Source organism: Rhinopithecus bieti, unplaced genomic scaffold (assembly GCF_001698545.2).
Source record: "Rhinopithecus bieti isolate Rb0 unplaced genomic scaffold, ASM169854v2 scaffold_5101, whole genome shotgun sequence".
Taxonomy (NCBI): Eukaryota; Metazoa; Chordata; class Mammalia; order Primates; family Cercopithecidae; genus Rhinopithecus; species Rhinopithecus bieti.
Window position 1 is genome coordinate 227,406 of NW_016804853.1, and position 23,175 is coordinate 250,580.

The 23,175-nt window shown below is 39.2% G+C and overlaps 1 protein-coding gene across 1 annotated transcript in view; it reads right to left on the reverse strand.

The window, feature by feature from the left end:
• Positions 1 to 6,666: 6,666 nt before the first annotated feature.
• Positions 6,667 to 23,175, reverse strand: part of ARL8B (ARF like GTPase 8B) — a 55,313-nt gene continuing 38,804 nt past the window's right edge. Inside the window, 6 exon segments of the mRNA XM_017870713.1 lie at positions 6,667 to 8,937; positions 13,041 to 13,111; positions 13,367 to 13,434; positions 14,796 to 14,889; positions 15,307 to 15,380; positions 16,917 to 16,997. Of these exon segments, the coding sequence (XP_017726202.1) occupies positions 8,888 to 8,937; positions 13,041 to 13,111; positions 13,367 to 13,434; positions 14,796 to 14,889; positions 15,307 to 15,380; positions 16,917 to 16,997 (438 nt within the window). The 3' untranslated portion in view covers positions 6,667 to 8,887.

A 23,175-nucleotide genomic window follows, 5' to 3' on the forward strand; every position in this document is an offset into this window, starting at 1 on the left:
CACTCCCTCCCACACCGTAGGCCGCTCGGACGTCCGCGACGCCCCGAGGCCCCGCCCTCACCCAGGGCCCGCCCCGTCCCTCCAAGCCCCGCCCCCCTGGGCGGTCGGTAGCCCGACGGGCTGGCGTGGCGAGCAGGAGCCGCTCCAGCCCAGGCGAGGGAACTTCCAGCCAATGGGAGAGCGGCACGGCAGCGCCCGCCGGACGCTAGACACAGACGTGGCCCTAGACCGCCTGGCCTTGGCTAGATCGGGTCTCTCTCTGGGCAGAGCGTGTGTCCGGCAGAGCTGGGACCGGAAAAAAACCACTCTAGGTCTAGGTTAGGAGTGATGACAGTTAAAAGATACATACTGAAAAGAAGGAAAGGATCATTTCTGTATAAAAGGAACTATTTTTGCATATCGAGGGCAGAAGTTTTATAACTTAGGTGTCTGTTTATGGACGGGGTGGGATACTTTTAGCTCAAGGAGTGCACAAAACAGTTAACTGCAGGCCACATAAAGATCATAAATCTTTTGATTTAAACACCCAATTTTTAAGAATCGCTCATGATGCTTGTAAAACGCATATCCCCAGATCCCTCCCTAGACCTATCGAACAACTCCAGTGGTCTCGGGAATGTGCGTGTAAGTACTCTCGGGCAGTTCTTAGAAACCGGCAGTTTCAGGAAATACTAAATTGTTATATTGCTTTTGTCTCGGCAATAGGATTTTTTTTTTAAAGGGGGGTGCGGGTTGGGGGTGGGAATCAAGGCTCCCACCACCACCAAATTATTAACCAGATATATCTAAACATGTCTTCTCTTGTCCCTCCCATCCCACCATCTCTCCTGTGCACCCGCAATTAACGACCTAACCTTTGAGGTGTGGGGTAGATTCCCAGTTAAATCACTTTACCCCTCTGTATCTACTTCCTATAATTAAGAAGGTTGCAAATGTTAGCTCTAAAGGACTATGGCTTTCACATAAAGATTCAACGGTTTAGATGTTTTATTTATTTTGCTTGCTGCATTTGGAGTTGGCTGTAAGGTTTGCTCTCCCTAAGTTTAGACCCTATACCTGTTTCATCAGGGTTTCTGAAAAGCTTGGGAAGCAAGACCTGACTAGACCCCCAAATCAGATATTGGCTGAGTGGCCGACCAAGGGAGTGCATAAGAAGATAAGTTGTCATGTGGCACTCTCATCCCATTTTCAGGGTAGAGAACTTTTTGAAATACAGAGCAGGTGTAAGGGGAACTAAGAAAACACTTGATCACAGCACATTGTAGCTGGCACACAGGAAGGTCCTTACTATTGGCTGAGCCTTGTTCTTTCCCAACATTGAGACATCGAGAGCAGCCCAAGCAGCAAAAAGATTACGAAGACAACTTGAGTCAGGATCTTTAGACTACATAGCTTCTGATTTTTCCCCTCAGTGAAGGATGCCTGGGGACTGTGCTGGCAGCCCAGCTCCAGCCCTTGATCCTGAACTTCTGCCTTCCCGGAACTTGCAAACTGAATGTGAATATTCAGTTGCATGTTATATGTTTTCTTCCAGGGCTACTTTATTGCAAATTTTAACTTAAAACTTAATCTGGTTAACTGCAGGCCATATTGAGGACAGCTCCTGTCTTGATGTTAGAGAAAAACTCTTGTAAGTATTTTAATAACCAGAGAAAACCATCCAACTCCTGAAAGATGCTTTTCATGGTATACCTGATGGTTTTCAAAACACTTTGACATGTGTGCTCATTTAATCTTCATAGAAAACATTCTAAGGCTTATTCCACAAGCCATAACGGAAGAAATCAGGGTGGGGGCTCAATTCTCAGAGCCTGTGGACTCTAGGCAGAAAGAGAGTTACTACACTTTAGGGCAATTTGCACTTCAAATAGCTGGCCCTTGAGCAGACAGGTCCCTCAGCTCTTTCCACGCCATCCATCCAAAGGCAACAGTTTTGACATTAGCGCCCTGCAAGGCATAGCCTAGGCATTAGGATCCAGGTTCAGAAAGTGTTTCCTTCTGGAATGAAACTGAAATGAAAGAAATGGGTTATTTTGTGCTAGTCCTTTCGATTAGGACTCCCCTTAAGGTAAATATAACTGATACTGGGACAATACCCATACCTAATCATAAAACTCCACCTTAAAAATCAACTCTTTAAGATACAGTTTGATTTGTGACAGGTTTTCCAGTAATCTCACAAGAGCATCAGGGACTGATAAGAAAGGAGGCAATTTTTCCTTTACTCTGGGGAATGCCAAAGAGATGACAACTAAGAACTCACATTCACAAGTCAGGTGTTCAAATCGTAGCTCTGCCCTAAGAGTGACCTTGGGAAGTTACTTTTCTGGACTTGTTTCCTCATCCATAAAATGGGTGAGTGATGAGGACAATGTTTATCACAGTTGTGAATTACATCGTGTGTGTGTCTGTGTGTGTGTATAGTACTTACACTGTGCTATACAGTGAACCCTATTGTTAATACTTTTCAACTCTGAACCTTTTAAAACTAGCACCTGGCTGGGCACGGTGGCTCACGCCTGTAATCACGGAACTTTGGGAGGCCAAGTTAGGCAGATCACTTAAGATCAGGAGTTCGAGACCAGCCTTGCCACAATGGTGAAACCCCATCTCTACTAAAAATACAACAATTAGCCAGGTGTAGTGGTGGGTGCCTGTAATCCCAGATACTCGGGAGGCTGAGGCACGAGAATCACTTGAACCCAGGTAGGTAGAGGCTGCAGTGAGCTCAGATAGTGCCACCGCACTCCATCCTGGGCAACAGAGCGAGACTGCATCTCAAAAAAAAAAAAAAAAAAAAGGTATTTCAAAAGCAGGGGTTTTGCAAAGCCGATGGCCTAAAAAAAAAAAAAAGTGTATAATTACAGTTCAAATTTATTTGATGGGCAGAAATCCAAGTTTGTCAACATGCTCTGTGAACAAAATACAGGGTACTCCAGAGGCTGAGGCAGGAGATCCCTTGAGCCAGTAGCTTGAAGTTGCGTTTGCTATGATCATGGCTGTAAACAGCCAATGCAATTAATTACCTGGGTAAACAGTGAGACTTCATCTCTTTTCAAAAGGCATAGGGGACAGGGAATGGTAAAACAAAACGAGTACTTCCCCTGTGAAGGGCTATTTGGCAATTCCTAGTGTCAGAAAAAATTACAACAAATTTACTTACAGATCTAACTGGCGTTTATTAATAACTTATGAATGGGCCAGCCTCCATTCTACAAAATAGAATGAAAGCTCCCAATGAGAAACAGCAGAATAGTGGGTTTTGTGAGAGTAAGGAAACAAAACAATGAAAAATAACTATTGGTTAACATCGGGTTACTTTTTTTTAAGGGTTAAAGCAGAAGGGACTTCCTTATTATTCCGATTCAGACAGAGTGGGATTTTCGGTTTTCAGGAAAAACTGATTTCTGTAAAGTTTCCATTTAACTGTGTGGCATTTAATATATGTAACTACTTTGGTCTGCTAGAACCTAGTGCAGAAACTCAATCCACAAAAAATGACCCCCCATAATTTTTGTTTAACATTAGCACAAGTCACCGGGCACGGTGGCTCACACCTGTAATCCCAGCACTTTGGGAGGCCGAGGCGTGTGGATCACTTGAGGTCAGAGTTCAAGACCAGCCTGGCCAACATGGTGAAACCCCATCTCTCCTAAAAATACAAAAATCAGCTTGGCATGGTGGCTCGTGCCTGTAGTCCCAGCTACTTGGGAGGCTGAGGCAGAAGAATTGCTTGAACCCAGGAGGCGGAGGTTGCAGTGAGTCGAGATCGTGCCACTGAACTCCAGTCTGATGACACAGCAAGACTATCTCAAAAAAGAAAAAAATATACTGAGATTCCCTTCTAGTAGTTCTAATACCAAACCACTGAAACAAATATATCAACTATACATCAAAAATATTCATCATGCACATGCCCATACCATGCTCTAGCCTTTAGGTTACTGATGCTTCCAGAGAATGTAGGAATTCTATAAATCCTTAACCCTTCTTTGAATGAGAGGGCTAGCACTTTCATAAATTAGCTAATAATATGACAAATAACAGCAATTTGAATTTTTCTTACATAATAAAATATACAAATGGAAGAGTTATCTAATTCATGTATTAGGTAGCAGTAGATAGAAATGGTGAATTCTCGTAAGCCACAGAAACAAGATAGCACATTGTGTGATACACATTGTACAACACTGAGGGTAGGCCACAGTTGTAGATGAGAATTAGTTAAGGGAGATGCTGTAATTAGCAAGTGGTTAATGTTCTACTTCCCATGTCCAAAAAGGGACACAATGGTTTTGTTGGTCCTCCAGCCCCTTTCCTTTGAAGAGTAGTATTTTCTAACCATTCCAGGTTTCTCCAAAGCGCTAGATAAATTCTAGCAGAACCTAGCTGGCTGGGCATGGTGGCTCACGCCTGTAATCCCAGCACTCTGGGAGGCTGAGGCGGGCGGATCACAAGGTCAGGAGATCAAGACCATCCTGGCTAACACGGTGAAACCCCGTCTCTACTAAAAATACAAAAAATTAGCCTGGCGTGGTGACAGGTGCCTGTAGTCCCAGCTACTCAGGAGGCTGAGGCAGGAGAATGGCACGAACCTGGGAGGCAGAGGTTGCAGTAAGCCGAGATTACGCCACTGCACTCCAGCCTGGGTGACAGAGAGAGACTTCATCTCAAAAAAAAAAAAAAAAAAAGAACCTAGCAACACAGCAGTTACAAAGGGTTAGACCTTAGCTCTAAACCACTTACCCTCAAATTGGTAGTAAGTATATACTTTTCCAGAATGCATACCAAATATTTTCTGTAGTCTGGGGAAAATGTTCTAAAATTTGTAAATGCCTTTCAAAATATAAGCTATATATTTACAGAATTTCCTTTAAACAAAATAAATTTACTGTATCATTCTGTAAAATGTCTGCAATCTCCAGCTCTTGTGCTAAAATTTAAAGTTGTAACATGTAAATATTTCTGTATTTTTTGATTACCTTCCATTGAAGGAACATGTAATATTAACATATTCACTAGGACAAATGGGTGTTTTTGTATCTCTTCTCTTTTTAGCCACCAAGCAAATCTCTAGGCTGCTAGAATCAGCCCGTCAGTGGCAGAAGTTATGGTTAGAAATCCTCTCCTCTTCATTTTATAAATGGGAAAACTTAAGGAGCCACGAGGGAGTTCTGCAACTCACCAGTCACACAATTAGTTAATGGCCAAGAACCTATTCTCCCAAGCCAACCCAGGACTCTCCATAGAATTAAGCTATATTAGCATCGCAAGCTAACAACTCTTTCCCTACATCCCTACTGTAAGCCCCAGTAAAATGAGGCTAAATTATCCACCCACCCCCCTCCCCGGTCCTGATTCCTATTGGAAAATCTGCATTACCTAAATGCCAGATGTCTTGGGATCTCAAAATAGAATTATCTTACTGAAAAGAGGCTGGTTAATCGAATGGAATAATAAATGACTACTGCTGTGGCTTAGATTTTTGATGACAATGACCTGCTTTGGTTTCCCTAAGAACACCCAAGAGGAGCAATGACAAAAGTACACATTTTTATTAATAGCTGAATTTTAAACAGCAAATGTGTGGAGGTTATTTACTAACCAACAGGAAACACCTGCAGCAGGCTGCATACTTGTAGAGCAGCAAACTTAAGGGAAGTCTGTAAGGCTTTACTGTCTTCCTTTTCAAGTCTCTTCACTGCTGTGCACATAGTTGAGGGCATAACCTTAAAAGTTTGTAACATAACGAAAACATTTTCAACATCAAACATTGTGCTTTCCCCACTGTGGCACATTTTTAGAGTAAAGCATTTGGCCAACTGGATGTTACAGCACAATGCCTGCTACATTATGTTTAAGCTTCCACTCCAATTCTGACCCAACTGACCCCTGGAACAGCTGGAATTACCAAATCAACAGGATATCAGTGTAACTCAATCCTACGTGGAGAGACTAGATAAAGCAATTAGTTCCTCAAACACCCAATTTACTTGACAGAATCAAAGACCAACTTTAGAAGTTTAGAAGTTTTTTAAAGCAGACACACATTTAGAATTAAGCTAAATATGTATCCTCAGTGTTCCCCCATCCTCATCCCCAATTCTCACACACTCTTCCTTTGGTAGGAGAATGGTGAGAAGTGGGTGAAACTTGATGCTTGACTACATGGCTCCACTAATTTAGTTAAAAAAAAACAAACAAAACATAAACGTGGGTAGGGAAAGAAATGCTAAATCATACATCCAAATAGCCACTAAGGGTTGGCTATATAGAATTATAGTATGGATATGGAGAAAATGCTAATTGAACTTTTCTAAACAAATAAACATATACAAAATTATTTCTCCAATAGTTTTGATAAGTATTGACTTATTTTATGGGCAGATGATACCAAATTAGCAAAAGCTTTATGCTAAAATGTGCCTTTGTGGGAAAACCAGCATGTTTAGTACTCAAAATATTTTCCTTCTGAACTGAAGTCAGTAAATAGGCGTATCTTGCAATTTCATTTGCTTAGCAGGGTCTTGGTTTGATTTTTTAAAACTGGATCATAAAATGTTTTACTAGCGCTTGCCACTTAACAAGTCCTAAATTTGGTGTATTGTAACCGCTGACAAGTAGTAGCATTTCCCCCGCCCCCAAAAAATCACAGTATCAATTCTGTGGATATTTTAAAAGTTTATTTCTATTTTAACTAGCCCACAGACCCAATTCTTTGAGGGCTGAGCTGATTTCTGACAAATGGTCTATAGACCCTCCTCTTGGAAACTTACTTTCTATCCCCTTCCAAAAAAGTCTGCACCTTCCATCATGATGCACATTTTAAGTTAAAATTGCCAACACAACCCTTAAAATGCAAGTTTATTGAATAAAGCTGAGAAGAGCAGTAAACAGACAAAAAATGCATCCACCTAAATAAAAAAATTCACATATTTACATAGTTGAGTAACTGTTAAAAGTTTTCACATGCAGAGGTTAATGCACAGGAAAATGTTGGTAATAGCGTCTGGATGTCTTGAAATGCTTAAAGCAATGTTTAGACACACAAACACATTAAGGTTTAGCTATAGGTCAATTAACAAACCTATGCAGTCCCCACAAAGTCACACATTCTAGTTCCAATTCCTCCTTTTAGGCACAAGCAAGTTGCCACATTCTTTGTAATGGTTCAGACTGACCATGAATGGTGTTGAACAACAGTAGCAAGTTTAAATATCCCTTCATTTACAGAACCATCCATCCCACCAGGGAAGTATGCAACATGCTTCAAAGAATAAGAAGAGAAATTTAAAAGCCCAGATTCTACTCATAAAAATATGAATGGAGAAAAGCAAGTAGTGTCTGTGCAACACAGTGCAGTATATTGTACAGAATATATTTAAGGCCATGGCAGTCTATAAATTAAAACTGGTATTCATTAAAAGAACATACTGTTGACTACACTCTGAGTGCTCAACACATTTGGAAATGCAGTCTACATAAGTGCTGCTTAAAAAAAGAAACAAAATCACACACAGTGTGAGGCAACACATAAGCAGGTGTACCATAGAGTTTTATCTACTACAGTGGTCTATATGAATAATAATTTACAAATGAACCAGTATTAATATGTCCCTTTATGTATACGGAAGTTGCTAAACTACAAAACATGTCCATTTGAAGTTTTTAGACATCTCTGTATCATAGAAGCAAACAAACAGCATCAGTTCCTCAGTTCTCTGTGTGACTGATTATTAAACAACCTGCAGACGCCGAGCATGATTACATTAGATAGAGCAGGCAGGTCTAGAGTTGTCACAATAATCAAGATGTCTAATGGCACCAGTCAAAAGAGTGCCAAACCTTACATCAGTAAGAGAGAAAATAAAAGTTTTATTTGTTTATAAGTATCTGTTGTGCTGAAAGTCAACTTTATGACTGCATATAAAAAGTCAGGAGTTAGAGTGTCATGCAGCAGCACTGATTTAATGACTGGAGATAGAACAAACATGTTTGAACAAAGTCTGACATTCTTAACAGGTTTTATTATATTGGGTGGAATGCTCTAAATTCATGAAAGCTTTTGGAAAATCTTCAATTCTCAATCCCTTAAAAAAGTATCCTGAACCGGGAAGAAAAAACAAGCGACAGAAATAATGATCTGGACAGATACAAAACAGGATGCTTTAGTTCCTCCCATATCCCAACTGCCATCTGGTGATAAAGAGTTCTCAGAAAGTAGAATATCTTTAATATTCATCATGTAGAATCTCACCAGTGTAAAGAAACAACATTGATCTGGTGCCTCCGCTCACTCTCTGCAGACCATTTTGGATTCCTAAGATGTAATTATACATTTCACATGCATTTGTGAGATAAAATAAACATTATGTTTATATATATCCCACGTAAGTCATTCACGCTTAAAGGTTTTCTAAATACTGTGTGTGGCACTAGAAACTTCATGCTGTATCAAGTCAGTGTCAGTACTAAGCTACTGGACTCTATAATGAAATATTATAGATAGACATTTACTGAAAACCAATATAAAAATCTGGCCCAGAAAGACCACAATGGAAATATGTAATTTTCTTGATTTAAGATGGTCAAAAGTGTATGGGGATTTTTTTGTTTTGTTTTGTTTTGTTTTAAAAGCTCTACACATGGTTTAAGACAGGTATGTGTCAGAAGCCTTTTTTGTGTGCTGACTTTATCATGACAACTCTAGCTGATTCTTTATGAAGGATTAGGGATATTCATCTTCAGCAGTGCACATGAGAAATAAACTCTGAAAAAGGCAATTTCTTGGGTTTAGGAAGGACCGTATTCTGGGAATTACTTCAGAGGAACGGACAATAATTCTAGGATTACAGCCAAGAAAGACTGGAAGACTTCAGGAGATGCTTCAGCTTCTTCTAGATTTTGAATGCTGAATAAGCCACTGAAGTGTGATATCTAAAGATAGAGGGGAAAAGCGAAGACATTAAAATTAAAAAACTAAACATCAAACATGACAATATTTAAAATGCTGCTAATTCAAGGCACATACTATGCCTGACCTCTTCTGCTTTTCTGCCATCTGTATTCCCACACTCCATTACTTGAACTTAAAGAGAATATGAGGAATTACCAGAGACTGAAGGGTTTTCTGATTTAAAAATTAAGTTGTGTATAGAATGGTTGGTGCCATCTTTCATGTGTTGCCCATACGATTGCAAATTGCCAGGAAGGAAAAAAAAAAAAAAAAAAGGAAGAACCCCTGTCTGGCCTCAAGGAGCTTTTAAGTATAAGATACAGAAAAGATGCAGTAATTATTGGGGCTTGGGGGCCACCCCACAAAATTCCAGGTTAAAAAAAAAAAAAAACGGCAAAGAATTTAAAAAGGCATGAAACATTGTGGAGCTCTGGATGGATTCTGAGTGATAGAACGTGACTAAAGCAGAGGGATGGGAGAGAAGGCTGTCACTGCCAGGGCTAGTGCAGGATTCACACCATGCCCTTTCAACATCTGGGGCTGGATAATTCTTGTCCTCACTTCTTCAAAAGGGTACATGAGAGTCTACTAGAAGCACCACTCAATTCTCCAAGCCTGAAAGATGAGGGTAAATTCACTACCAGTTTCCCAGCTAATATGCATTAACGAAACAACACAGGGCTGAGCTATGAACAAACGTGGCCTGTTCACCACTGTGGAAACAGTGATTTCACTCAACTACTGAAGAAGCACCTCTGCACCTTAAAATGGGGACAACAATGCACAATAAGAGCAAAGCCACACTCATTTGAACTGAATGGGAGAAAGGTAAATCTGAAGTGAAATAACCAAATCTAAATATTTAAGAAATTCATGGCTGGGCGCGGTGGCTCACGCCTGTAATCCTAGCACTTTGGGAGGCCAAGGTGGGTAGATCACCTGAGGTCAGCCGTTCAAGACCAGCCTGGCCAACATGGTGAAACTCCGTCTCTACTAAAAATACAAAAATTAGCCAAGCATGGTGGCGGGTGCCTGTAGTCCCAGCTACTCGGGAGGCTGAGGCAGGAGAATCACTTGAACCCAGGAGGCGGAGGCTGCAGTGAGCCAAGATCGCGCCATTGCACTCCAGCTGGGTCATAAGAGTGAAACTCCATCTCAAAAAAAAAAAAAGAAATTCACTAAAAAACTACACAAAGCCTCTGTGGATACTGATAGAAGTTCATATCCTAAAGACAAATGGATCTTTATGAATAGGGAAAAAGACAATAGAAATAAGATACTCAGATGAACTGATTTATAAAATACTTATTTCAAATCTTACTAGACTGGATCTTACTAGACTGGATCAGTTTCCTTGGGCTTGATAACATTTTAAGTGAGTCAGGAGTTCTAAAATTACTACTGAGCTATTTAGCAAACTACTAAGATCAGCCTCAAATAGCGAAAGAAGTCCTCACAGCTCTACTGCACTTCCATACATGAGCCCATATATTTTTTTTTCAGGAAAGTATCCAACTAGTTTGTAACAATGGAAAAACAGAAAACATATAGGGAGTAATGGATTTACAAAACAGCACAATGGACTAAAAATTACGGTTAGTGTGACAGGATTTCCCAACCTTGCCACTACTGACATTTTATGTTGGATAATTCTTTGCTGTGGACCTACATCTCTGGTCTCCACCCACTAGATGCCAGCATCACCCTCCTAGTTATGATAACCAAAAATGTCTCCAGACATTGTCAAAAGTATCCTGGGGGAAAAGCTCCCCATTGAGAACCACTGACGTAGAAATAAATGCTCTCATGGGGCATATCTTAAATTTTAAAAAGGGTTTTCCCCGCCACTTAGAGAAAAAACTTAAAAGTAACCACAAGTGCTTGACAAGTCTGTTCTCAAATAAACGCTCCCAATGTAGCAAGTGAATTATTCTATCCATTTATAAAGGAAAATTTGTGTATATCAGCTGTTACTAGGGCTGAGACCACCCTGAATGGTCTTTAAAGGAAGCCCAAAATCAGTCAGAACAACTATCCACACTTTAAGCTGAATAAAGCATGTTTGTGGCTGGGCATGGTGGCTCATGCCTGTAATCCAGGCACTTTGGGAGGCCAAGGCAGGTGCATCACGTGAGGTCAGGAGTTCAAGACCAGCCTGGTCAACATGGTGAAACCCTGTGTCTACTAAAAATACAAAAATTAGCCAGGCATGGTAGTGGGCACCTGTAATCCCAGCTACTCAGGAGGCTGAGGCACAAGAATCACTTGAACCCGGGAAGTGGAGGTTGCTGTCAGCTAAAATCTTGCCACTGCATTCCAGTCACGGCAACAGAGTAAGACTACATCTTAAAAAAAATAAAAAATAAATAAAGCCATGTTTGCAGGAGGGGTGGAAGGTGAGTTAGGGAAGGACAGACTGGAATACAAAAGCTAAAGAAAAAATATCAGCATAAACTTTGTAAATATACTATTCTGGTACTATTTATTACATTTTATTCCAATACATTCACGTATCAAATCATCTCACACCAAATTAGTTAAGAAACTAAAGTTGAGCCAAACACACCTATTCTGTAAGGATACTATGCTAGAACATTTAGTGTCCCCCTAAAAAGTCATGTCCATCCAGAACCTCGGAATGTGACTTTTACTGGAAATAGGGTCTCTGCAAGTTATTAGTTAAGATAATGTCATAATGAATTAAGGTAGGCCCTAATCCAGTGACTTCTGTCCTTAGGAAAAGATAATACACTGACACAGAGACAACTACAGGGGAGAAGCATGAATGTGAGGCAGAGGTTGGAGTGGTACATCTACAAGTGAAGGAATGCCAAGGATTGCTGGCAACCACCACAAGCTAGAGAGAGGCAAGGGGGGATCTTCTACAGCCTTCAGAGAGAACACGACCCTGCTGACAACTTGATTTTGGACTTCCAGCCTCCAGAATTTTGAATGACTTAAGTTTCTGCTGTTCCAAGCCAACTCGTTTGTGGTACTTTGTTATGGCAGTTCTAAGAAATTAATATGGGCCCCCTGAGTAAATGAAAGGTATTTTGGGCTTATAATTCTAATAGAGTGCTAACATACTGTAGTAATATACTGGTTCAATAACTGAAAAATTGTTGTAGTGCCTGTAAACTGATTTTTGTAAAGTCTTATTCCATAAATGCCATTTTGTTATAAGCACAGCTAGATACTAGCTCTGCAAAAATTAATACAATAAATTGGTATCACATAATCTTAGCCTCAAGACTTTATTGCATTTTCTTCTTTAAATAGCACAAAGAAGATTCAGGATGTTATACATTAAGTCCTCACTTAACATCACTGACAGGTTCTTGGAAATTGCCACTTTAAGTGAAATGGTGTATAACAAAACTATTTTTTTCTCATTAACACTGTAACACTGAACGAAATGAGGGCCTGCTGTATGTCATTTCACTTAAAAGTGCAATTTCCTCTTTTTAAAAAATGTTTTGCTGTTCAACAGTTTGATAACATACAGGCCGGGCTCACACCTGTAATCCCAACACTTTGGGAGGCCGAGGCAGGTGGATCATTTGAGGTCAGGAGTTCAAGACCAGCCTAGGCAACATGGTGAAACCCTGTCGCTATTGAAAATACAAAAATTAGCTGGGCGTGGTGGTGCATGTCTGTACTCCCAGCTACTCAGGAGGCTGAGGCACAAGAATCACTTTAACCCAGGAGGCAGAGGTTGCAGTAAGACGAGATCGCGCCACTGTACTCCAGCCTGGGTGAAGGAGTGAGACTGTCTCAAAAAANAAGATTACATACATAATATATATTATATTACATATATTTTTATATATATTTATATGACAGAGAGAGATCGAGAGAGAGAGAGATAAAATAGCAATTTCCAAGAAGCCATCAATAATGTAAAGTGAAGATTCACTATATTTGTTGTCAAAAGGTATAATGTCTATTCTTTTTTCTCAAGCAAAAGCAGCAGTATTCTGTAAAGGAAGTCACTTAATGAGAAAGCGAGATAATAAGCTGTAAGAAGCACAGACATTCCTTCCAATGATACCCATTTCTTCCAAAATTACTGGTCATTTCTTACCTATATTATCCTTTTCTTTGCAAGAAATTGAATAGCAGCAAATTTCTCTATCCTGAATAGCAGACAGATTCCTATGAGAAGAAGAAGATAAGTTTGTGCTTAGAACAGCTGTCATACTTATCACTTTGTTCAATTTTACTCATTAGTTTTATTACTATACTGAAGAAATCATTTTAGCAATCCTAAAATGTTAGGATTCGCTTCTCTGATAGGCTAAGTTTATATATCTAAAAAAAAATGGCTATTATCATTAGGAATAACATAACAAGTGGGCAAAATAGGGTAATTTAGAAGCAAATTATTAAAATAGCATATTCAAGACATACATTTTTTCAATTAGCTGTTTCTCATCCAAGGCATTAGGAAGATCTCTCTTGTTTCCAAGCACTAGCACCTTTAAAAAGAAAAGATATTAACAGCACAATTTTATGTAAGAAAAAGTCACAGAAGTTTATCATCTTGATATGTGAAGACATAAAATTAAGATGTTAACACATTCCACAATATTAAGGCATTTTGTGTAACTGGTGGCCTATCTCATTCATTTCATTGCTCATACTGGTATTCGCTTAACTCCTACAATGTAAGTGCCCTTAATTCAGTATGTGGCTGCCAACTTCTATTTAAAATATTCTGAGTCTATGCTATGCATTCTGCTATTCTTTTTATTATTATTATTATTATTATTATTTTGAGACGGAGTTTAAAATATTCTGAGTCTATGCTATGCATTCTGCTATTCTTTTTATTATTATTATTATTATTTTGAGACGGAGTCTCGCTCTGTCACCGAAGCCAGAGTGCAGTGGCATGATCTCCGCTCACTGCAAGCTCTGCCTCCCGGGTTCATGTCATTCTCCTGCCTCAGCCTCCTGAGTAGCTGAGAATACAGGTGCCTGCCACCACGCCTGGCTAATTTTTTGTAGTAGAGACGGGGTTTCACCGTGTTAGCTAGGATGGTTTCAATTTCCTGACCTCACGATCCGCCCGTCTCGGCCTCCCAAAGTGCTGGGATTACAAGCGTGAGCCACCACGCCCAGCCACATTCTGCTATTCTTAATACAGGTTTAGTATGCCTTATCCAAAATACCTGTGACCAGAAGTGTTTTGAATTTTGGAAATTTTTTTGGATTTGCATTATATACTTACTGGTTGAGCATTCCTAATCCAAATGCAAATTCCTAAATGTATTCTAGAGACTGACCTCTTCTCAGTTTCCCACTTCCTCCCACCCAAAGGCCTTTGCCTAGAACTCTCTTTCCCTCCAACTGTCATATACCTCACATTCGTATGTATCCCTCAGATCTCAGCTCAAGCATTACTTTCTCGTGAATCCCTCCTTCTTCCCTCAAACTAGATCAAATCTCCCCTCTAAATTACAACTCTCATAGCCCCTTGCACCTTTCTTCCTAGCACTTAAAGCTACATTATTCAAGTGTTTTCAGAGTATCTACCTTTCCCACTAAACCATAAGGTCCATGACGGCAAGGAGTATATTTCTATTGATTTCTGTTCATCACTCTATCTCTGGGCCTAAGCACTGCTCCTGCTGCATAGTAGTTTAGTAGATATCTGGTTACGAGATTCATATTTACCACAATGCCCAGTATATGGCAGATACACAGTAAACAAGTCTTCCAGATTTTAAAAAAGAAGATGTTACTGATTGCAAACATAATTAATATCATTGTATAATTACCATAATTAATATCATTATATAATTACAATGTAAAATAACAAGTATTCCATACTTACTGGAATTCCTTGTAACTGTGGTTTATCTAGAAGATTATGTAGCTCATTTCGGGAAGCTTCTATCTTTTCACGATCTGCAGCATCTATCATGTAACTTAAAAAAAATGAAGTAATCTCAACATACCTTCTCCATATGACTTGATGACGACAACTGGTATTACTGATTTTTAATTTTCGTAAGATTTACATTATTGAAATTGTTAACCAAAATAAACTATGTCCTAAAGAAAGGCTCAGCACCCTTTAATACTTTTAACTAGACTGTTTTAAAGACTAATACATGATAGTAAAACATGTATACCCCTTAGCTCTTAGCTCCATAAACAAAAAACATAAAGATCTTATTCTATGATTGTTTTAAATCCCATGTTAATGGACTTGCACTAGGATATTAGCTAAGAAAGACTTTCATTTTCAAGATAAAAATTGAGCCTCCAGAAATACTAAAACAAACTTTCTTCTTTGATGCCTAAATTGATTTAAAAGCAAACAAAAAAGCAAAACCACTTACACAATAGCATTGACTCCTCTGCAATACCGCTCCCACATGCTTCGAAATCGGGGTTGTCCTCCTATGTCCCAGATCTTTAAACCAAAACAAGGCAATTCTTAATAAAGATATTTTAAATAAATGATTGAAAGAGGAAGTAACAGAAAATGAGAAAGATCAGGAAGATATACTTATTTCAACAATGTTAGAGGCAAAGTGCTCCTGAAAAACTTGACCTCAAACAAGCTCTTAATATGGGAATTCTTGGGGCCACTTCTAAACTTGAAGTCCATATTTAATACATTTACAATACATCTAAAATTTTGCTTCAGCAAAGATTTGGTTTATGTGCAACAGTTTGCCTGTTAACTAATATACTTCTATTATTGAAAACATGTCTTTATAACAATTTAAAAGTTACAGGACCATGCACCATCCAGATTTGAATGCCAAGACAGAAAACAACAATTCAGAATCTATTAAAGCTTAATTGTCTGATTTGTTCTACATTAATGGCTAACCTTTTAAAATTATCCTGTAAATAAGTAGCCAACATTTCCACATAGGTGTTTTTCTTGTATAAAATTATTTTGGTTGGGCATGGTGGCTCACGCCTGTAATTCCAGCACTTTGGGAGGCCGAGGCGGGTGGATCACTTGAGGTCAGGATTCGAGACCAGCCTGGCCAACATGGTAAAACCTCATCTCTACTAAAAATACAAAAAATTAACCAGGTGTGGTGGCAGGTGCTTGTAATCCCAGCTACTCAGGGGCTGAGGCAGGAGAACCACTTGAATCCAGGAAGTGGAGATTGCACTGAGCTGAGATCACACCATTGCACTCCAGCCTGGGCAACAAGAGTGAAACTCTATCTCAAAAAAATAAAAATTATTTTATCCATATGAAAGCCACCATCCATAATCATTTTATTATTGTGTCTACTCCATAGGGCATCACACTAGACACTGGGCTACATCAAAGTCTCAAATCATGGCATTTATCTTCAAGAGGTTTCCAATTTAACTACAGAACTGGTAACAAGCATAAAAAAACATGCACATGACTAAATCTGGACTTCATTAGATAAGCCACAGAGAAAGTGAACAGCTTCTGTGAACCACAATAACCGGGCAAAATGGACATTAAGGCTCAGGTCATAGATTTTATTTTTGAAAAACAAAATAAATTAAAAATCTATTCTTGGCCAGGTGTGGTGGCTCACGACTGTAATCCCAGCACTTTGGAGAGGTTGTGGCAGGCAGACCATTTGAGGTTAGGAGTTGAGACGAGCCTAATAGACATGGCGAAACCCTGTCTCTACTAAAAATACAAAAAATTAGCTGAGCGTGGCGGCACAAGTCTGTAATCTTAGCTATTCTGGAGGCTGGCAGGAGAATCACTTGAACCCAGGAGGCGGAGGTTGCAGTGAGTGAAGATTGCGCCACTGCACTCCAGCCTGGGTGAAAGAGCAAAACACTGCTTTAAAAAAAAAAAAAAAAACTATTCTTTTGAAACATGCACATTCATTACGGAAAAACTGCAAATTTTCAGTAAAAACACAGAAATTAAACAGAATAATTTCTAGGTGTCTATGCTAAGAATTTAAATTGCATATGGCAAGAAATAACATACCTTTATTGTGACGTTACCTTTAGTTACCTTCCTCATGTTGAAGCCCACTGTGGGTATCATATCTTCACTGAATTGACCTGACTGAACAAAATAAAACATTTGAAGTTAGACTAATCAACATTTATAATGACACTGCATAAACTTCTAATATCAACATTGCATTTGTACCCATTTTAGTAAATATTTTTTTACCATTGGTAACAATCCACTTTAAGAATATGTTCCTTATGGCCCTAATTATTGAAGAGATGCATTATTTTTGTCCCAACAAAGATAACTTCTCCCATCTAAAAAAGGTATTTTGAAACTAATGTAATTTTCACATATTTCCTTATGCTAAAAAAATTTTAGCCGGGCACAGTGGCTCAAGCCTGTAATCCCAGCAGTTTGGGAGGCCGAGGCGGGCAGATCACGAGGTCAGGAGATCGAGACCATCCTGGCTAACACGGCGAAACCCCGTCTCTACTAAAAAATACAAAAAACTAGCCGGGCGAGGTGGCGGGCGCCTGTAGTCCCAGCTACTCGGGAGGCTGAGGCAGGAGAATGGCGTGAACCTGGTAGGCGGAGCTTGCAGTGAGCTGAGATCTGGCCACTGCACTCCAGCCTGGGGACAGAGCAAGACTCCATCTCAAAAAAAAAAAAATTTTATATTACAAATACATATAAAAATTTATAAATGTGTTCACCTGATGTACATTTTCACACACAAAGTAGATGAAATCAGAAATCAAACTTTCAGCATTTAAATTATTCTGACAATAACTATTAAAATTCACTGCTAAATAGCATTTCCAAGTCTGTCTTTTAATAAGGCTTATAAAATATTTTGCCATACATTTTGTTCTTTTTGGTTTCTAATCTCAATGTCATGAGATCAAAATTAAATTCTTCTAATACTATGTAACTTTTTCAAATTTAAAACATGTATCCAACTGGAGTATGACGATACACAGTACTAAAGGAAAGTCTCTTTTTCCAAATAGATAACAAACAATCATCCCACCACTAATTAAAAAATCTGTCTTCTTTGGCTGGGCATGGCTCATGCCTGTAACCCCAGCACTTTGGGAGGCCAAGGTGGGTGGATCACCTGAGGTCAGGAGTTCAAGACTGGCCTGGCCAACATGGTGAGACCCATCTCTACTAAAATACAAAAATCAGCCAGGCCTGATGGCGGGTGCCTGTAATCCCAGCTACTCAGGAGGCTGAGGCAGGAGAATCGCTTGAACCCAGGAGGCAGAGGCTGTAGTAAGCTGAGATCACACCAGTGCACTCCAGCCTGGGCCAAGACAGTAACATTCCATCTTAAAAAAAAAAAAAAAAGTCCGTCCTTTACCAACTAATTAAAAATTACACATCAGGCCAGGTGTGATGGCACACACCTGTAATCCCAGTACTTTGGGGGGCCAAGGCGGGCGGATCACTTGAGGTCAGGAGTTCAAGACCAGCCTGGTCAACATGCTGAAACCTTGCCTCTACTAAAAATGCAAAAAAATTAGCCAGGTGTGGTGGCATGCACCTGTAATCCCAGCTACTTGGGAGGCTGTGGCAAGAGAATCACTTGAATCCGAGAGGTAGATGTTGCAGTGAGCCGAGATTGTGCCACTGCCAGCCTGAGCAACAGAGTGAGACTCTACCTCCAAATAAATAAATAATAAGTGATATGTCAAACACCATAGACAGACAGTTCTGTATCTGGGTCCTCAATTCTTTTCCATTACTCTGTTTATTCCTGAATAAACACTAGATTTATTACTATAATTTATACTAGGTATTATTCCATATAGCTGATTAAAAATTTGGGATTTTTTGGTATTATCTTTATTCATCACCCACATTCCAAATAAACTTCAGAGATTAATAATTTTGTTAAAATACTGACTGGAATTACATAAATGTATTAATTTGAGAAAAATCACACTTAACTCAATATGTAACTACTATCAAGTCTTTTCATTCAGGCACATGATTTGACCACTTAATCATTCCAATCTTTTATATGCTTCAGTAAAGTATCACGATTCTCTTATGCCTTACCATATTCTTGCCATATTCTCTATTTTGACTGCTCTCGTGAAGTACATCTTAATGAGTCACAATTAATACTGATTTTATGCATTTATATTTTAGTTTACATTAGCAAATTTCTCAGTTAATTTCTCAGTTGAGTTTACTATTACATTTTAGGCTAACAACCCAGGATTAACAAACACCTCAACAAGGGACTGGTTAAACAAACAGGACTCTTTTCATGGCCTTAACACTGGGCAATTGTTTGCTATGGCCTCATGCTAGCCACATACACATGTATTCGAAAATTGTCTTAAGTCTTGAGCACAATGAATTCCAACTGTACAAACAACTTCCTCTACAGAACTCGAATTCTGCCTCTTTTAACCATTCAGTGCAGTTTTATTAATTTCAGAAAAAAATGTTAACACAACCGTAATCACTAATTTCACTTATATAAGACATTATAATTCTCTGGACTTTCATGTATGTGATTATACGTGAAAATCTAGTCATTATATCAAAACTCGTTATATCAAAACTAAGCCATGATAAAAGATAAATGGCCAATAAACTCCTGAAAAGATGTTCAACTCACTAATCATTAGGGAAATGCAAATCAAACCCACAAAGAGATACCACCTAACATCCAGTAGGATGGCTACTATTAAGAAAAAAAAAAAAAAAAAACAGAAAGTAAGCACTGGAAAGAATGCAGAGAAATAGGAACTCTTGTATACTGCTAGCAGGAAGATAAAATGGTACAGCTAATATGAAAAATGGTACAGCAGTTCCTCAAAACCTAAAAATAGAATTATCATATGATACAGCAATTCAACTTCTGAATATACACTCAAAAGAAATGAAGACATTTTGCTAAGTGAAATGAGCCAGAAGTCTCTCTCTCACACACACACACACACATACACACACACACACACACACACACTGTATTTCACTTTATGAGGTACCTAAAGTAGTCAAGTTCATAAAGACAGAAGATACTTATTTGCTTAATGGGTATGGAATTTCAGTTTGAAAAGATAAAATATTTCTAGAAGTGGACAGTGGGATGGTTACACAATGTGAATGTACTTAACACTACTGAATTGCACACTTGAAAATGATTAAGATGATACATTGTGTTTTGTATATTTTACCAAAATTTTTAAAAAACTAGTCATGATACAGGGAGGGACAATTATCATTACCATTTTATAGAACAGGTAGTAGAGTCCCAAGGTCACATGGCTAAATCATGATTATATTTTTCTTAAATATTTTCATTGTAATTATATTCATTGTGACAGGCTTTAATCTCTAAGGAGAGATCTACGTGAGATAATGCTCATTTATTTCATATCATTAGGTGTTTTACTTAATGAAAAGGCAGGAAATCGTAGCTAAACTTTTTAGGTACCAAACTTTATAACTAGCTTGCATAGAAAGCTTTCTGAAAGGCAATACACACTTGGCTAACTTCCCACAAACAATCTATAGAACATGATTTAATGTGTTCTCAATGTTTCAGGGTCATTTTATCTACTGTAAAACAAGAAAACTAAATTAGACAACACTCAAGGGCCCTCTCTATTGGAGGTAAAATTTTATGATTATAAACATCAACTACAGCACCACTTTGTAATAAAACAATGTAGGGGCTGCCATTATACTGGAGTACCCCTGAGCTTTCTCAGGGGTTCATTTATCTCTTTTCTTTAACTTGGTCGACGCTAACAACTTTCCTGTAATTCAGTTGCTACTGCTAACATGCAAAAACTGAAAATCAGCTAATCAAGTCCTTGAGATTTTACTCCAAAATATCTTGAGTACAGCAAGATATTCAATAAATATTTGTTGAACAAAGTAAGAGTTATTAGGGCCGGGCATAGTGGCTCAAGCTTCTAATTCCAGCACTTTGGGAGGCTGAGATAGGCACGTTACTGCGGCCCAGGAGTTCAAGACTAGTCTGGGTGACATGGCAAAACCTTCTCTCTACAAACAACACAAAAATTAGCCAGGCATGGTTATATGTACCTGTAGTCCCAGCTACTAGGGAAGCTGAGGTGGGAGGATTGCTTGAGCCTGGGAGGTGGAGGTTGAGATCTTAAGAACAATATGACTTCAAGCCAAGATTGTGAGACTGTACTACAGCCTAGACAACAGAGTGAGAGCATGTCTCAAAAAAACAAACAAACAAACAAACAAAAAACCATAGGCTATGAAGGAGGAAAATGATGGAACTCTTCTGCCAATAAAGTGCTTAACTTTGATGCATGAATTTTGTGCAATAATTACTTTATGGACCTGGAAATATTTTCTACTTCTTTCCTAGTGTCCAATCTTAATCATCACTTTTCGAAGCTTGTGTTGAACAACTATAACCACTCAGTTGGCAGTTGGACACTAGATACCTGAGAATTTATGTCTGAGTTGTCAAGAAGCTGCTTAATTAAGACTACAGGTTTGGGAAACAGATGTTTAGAAAATACTACTTAGTGGTATATCATTCTACTTATTTTAACAAACTTAACAAACACATAATACTAAGCACTTAATATTCAACAGCATAGTTTAATCCTTATGACAACCCAATGAAATGAGTAGCATTATCTTCATTTCTCAGATGAGAAAAACAAGGCAATGTCAGATTAAGTCACTTGCCTAACGTCATACTGTTCTTAAGATCTGGATAGCTATGAGTTAATCTGACTTGGGGGGAAGAGTAGAGAAATAAAAATATGTAGTCCCTCCTTATCCTTGGGGGATACATTCCAAGAACCCCAGTGGATGCCTGACATCACAGATAGAACCTCACCCTATGTACACTATGTTTTTTCCAATACATACATACCTATGATAAAGCTTAATTTATAAATCAGGCACAGTACTCTTCTGCTTTGGAGTCATTATTATTTCAGAGGTTGATCATAGGTAACTGAAACTGGAAAGCAAAACCATGGATAAGAGGGACCAGTGCATGCTTTCATGCCTGCCTTCTTAAATGCCATGATCACACGTGGCACTCGCTGTGATTTTGTGATGGTAGATGGAGCTGTCACTGTCACAATGCTTACCCTCCTATAAGCCAAACTTGCAAGGTAGTGTGCCTGGAATTTGGTTGAACAAAATGAATCTGAAGCAAAATAAGATGGTGAAAAGAAGACTATTCTCAAAGTCAGGGAATCTTATTACCAATTATGCTACTTACTAACCAGATGCAAGTCATGTGACCTTGGGACTCAGCTTCCTTATCTAGAAAAAGGACATTGGAAGAGTATCTCCAAAGTCACTTCCAGACCTAACATTTATGGTTTTATGTTCTATTCATAGGCTGTTCATTTAAAATACAAGTAAGCAGGGAGATGAATGCTACAACAGCAGAAAAATGTGGCTCTTTCCAAATTCATTAGCATACCAAAGGCTAAAGCAGACCTTGTCCCAGAAAGTTCTATCAGTGCCAACTCTACTTTGCAGCACTCACCTAAATTTTCTACTAGAGATCTCAGAAATGAGACAAATGGAAAATGGTGAAAAACGTACAGAGAGCAACCAAAGTTGACAGCAGGAAGACTGAAGACATGAGGCTGTGAACCTCTAATAGTGAAAAGACACTTTACTAAAGATACCTTAAGACAGCTGGGCGTAGTGTCTCACGCCTGTAATCCCAGCAGTTTGGGAGGCCAAGGCAGGTGGACTGCCTGAGCTCAGGAGTTCAAGACCAGCCTGGGCAACGTGGTGAAACCTCACCTGTACTAAAATATAAAAAGTTAGCTGGGCATGGTGGAGCATGCCTGTAGTCCCAGCTACTCTGGAAGCTGAGGCAATCGCTTGAACCCAGGAGGCGGAGGTTGGGGTGGGGAGAAAACCCCCCCCTTCCCCCCCCCCCGGGCCCCAAACAATTTCCAAAAAAAAAAAAAAAAAAAAAAGATACCAGCCAGGCGTAGTGGCTCACGCCTGTAATCCCAGCACTTTGGGAGGCCGAGGCGGGTGGATCATGAGGTCAAGAGATCGAGGCCATCTGGGCCAACATGGTGAAACCCTGTCTGTACAAAAAATACAGAAATTAGCTGGGCATGGTGGCGCGTGCCTGTAGTCCCAGCTACTTGGGAGGCTGAGGCAGGAGAATTGCTTGAATCCAGGAAGTGGAGGTTGCAGTGAGCCGAGATCACGCCACTGCACTCCAGCTTGCTGACAGAGCGAGACTCCGTCTCAAAAAAAAAAAAAAAAAAAAAAAAAAAAAAAAAAA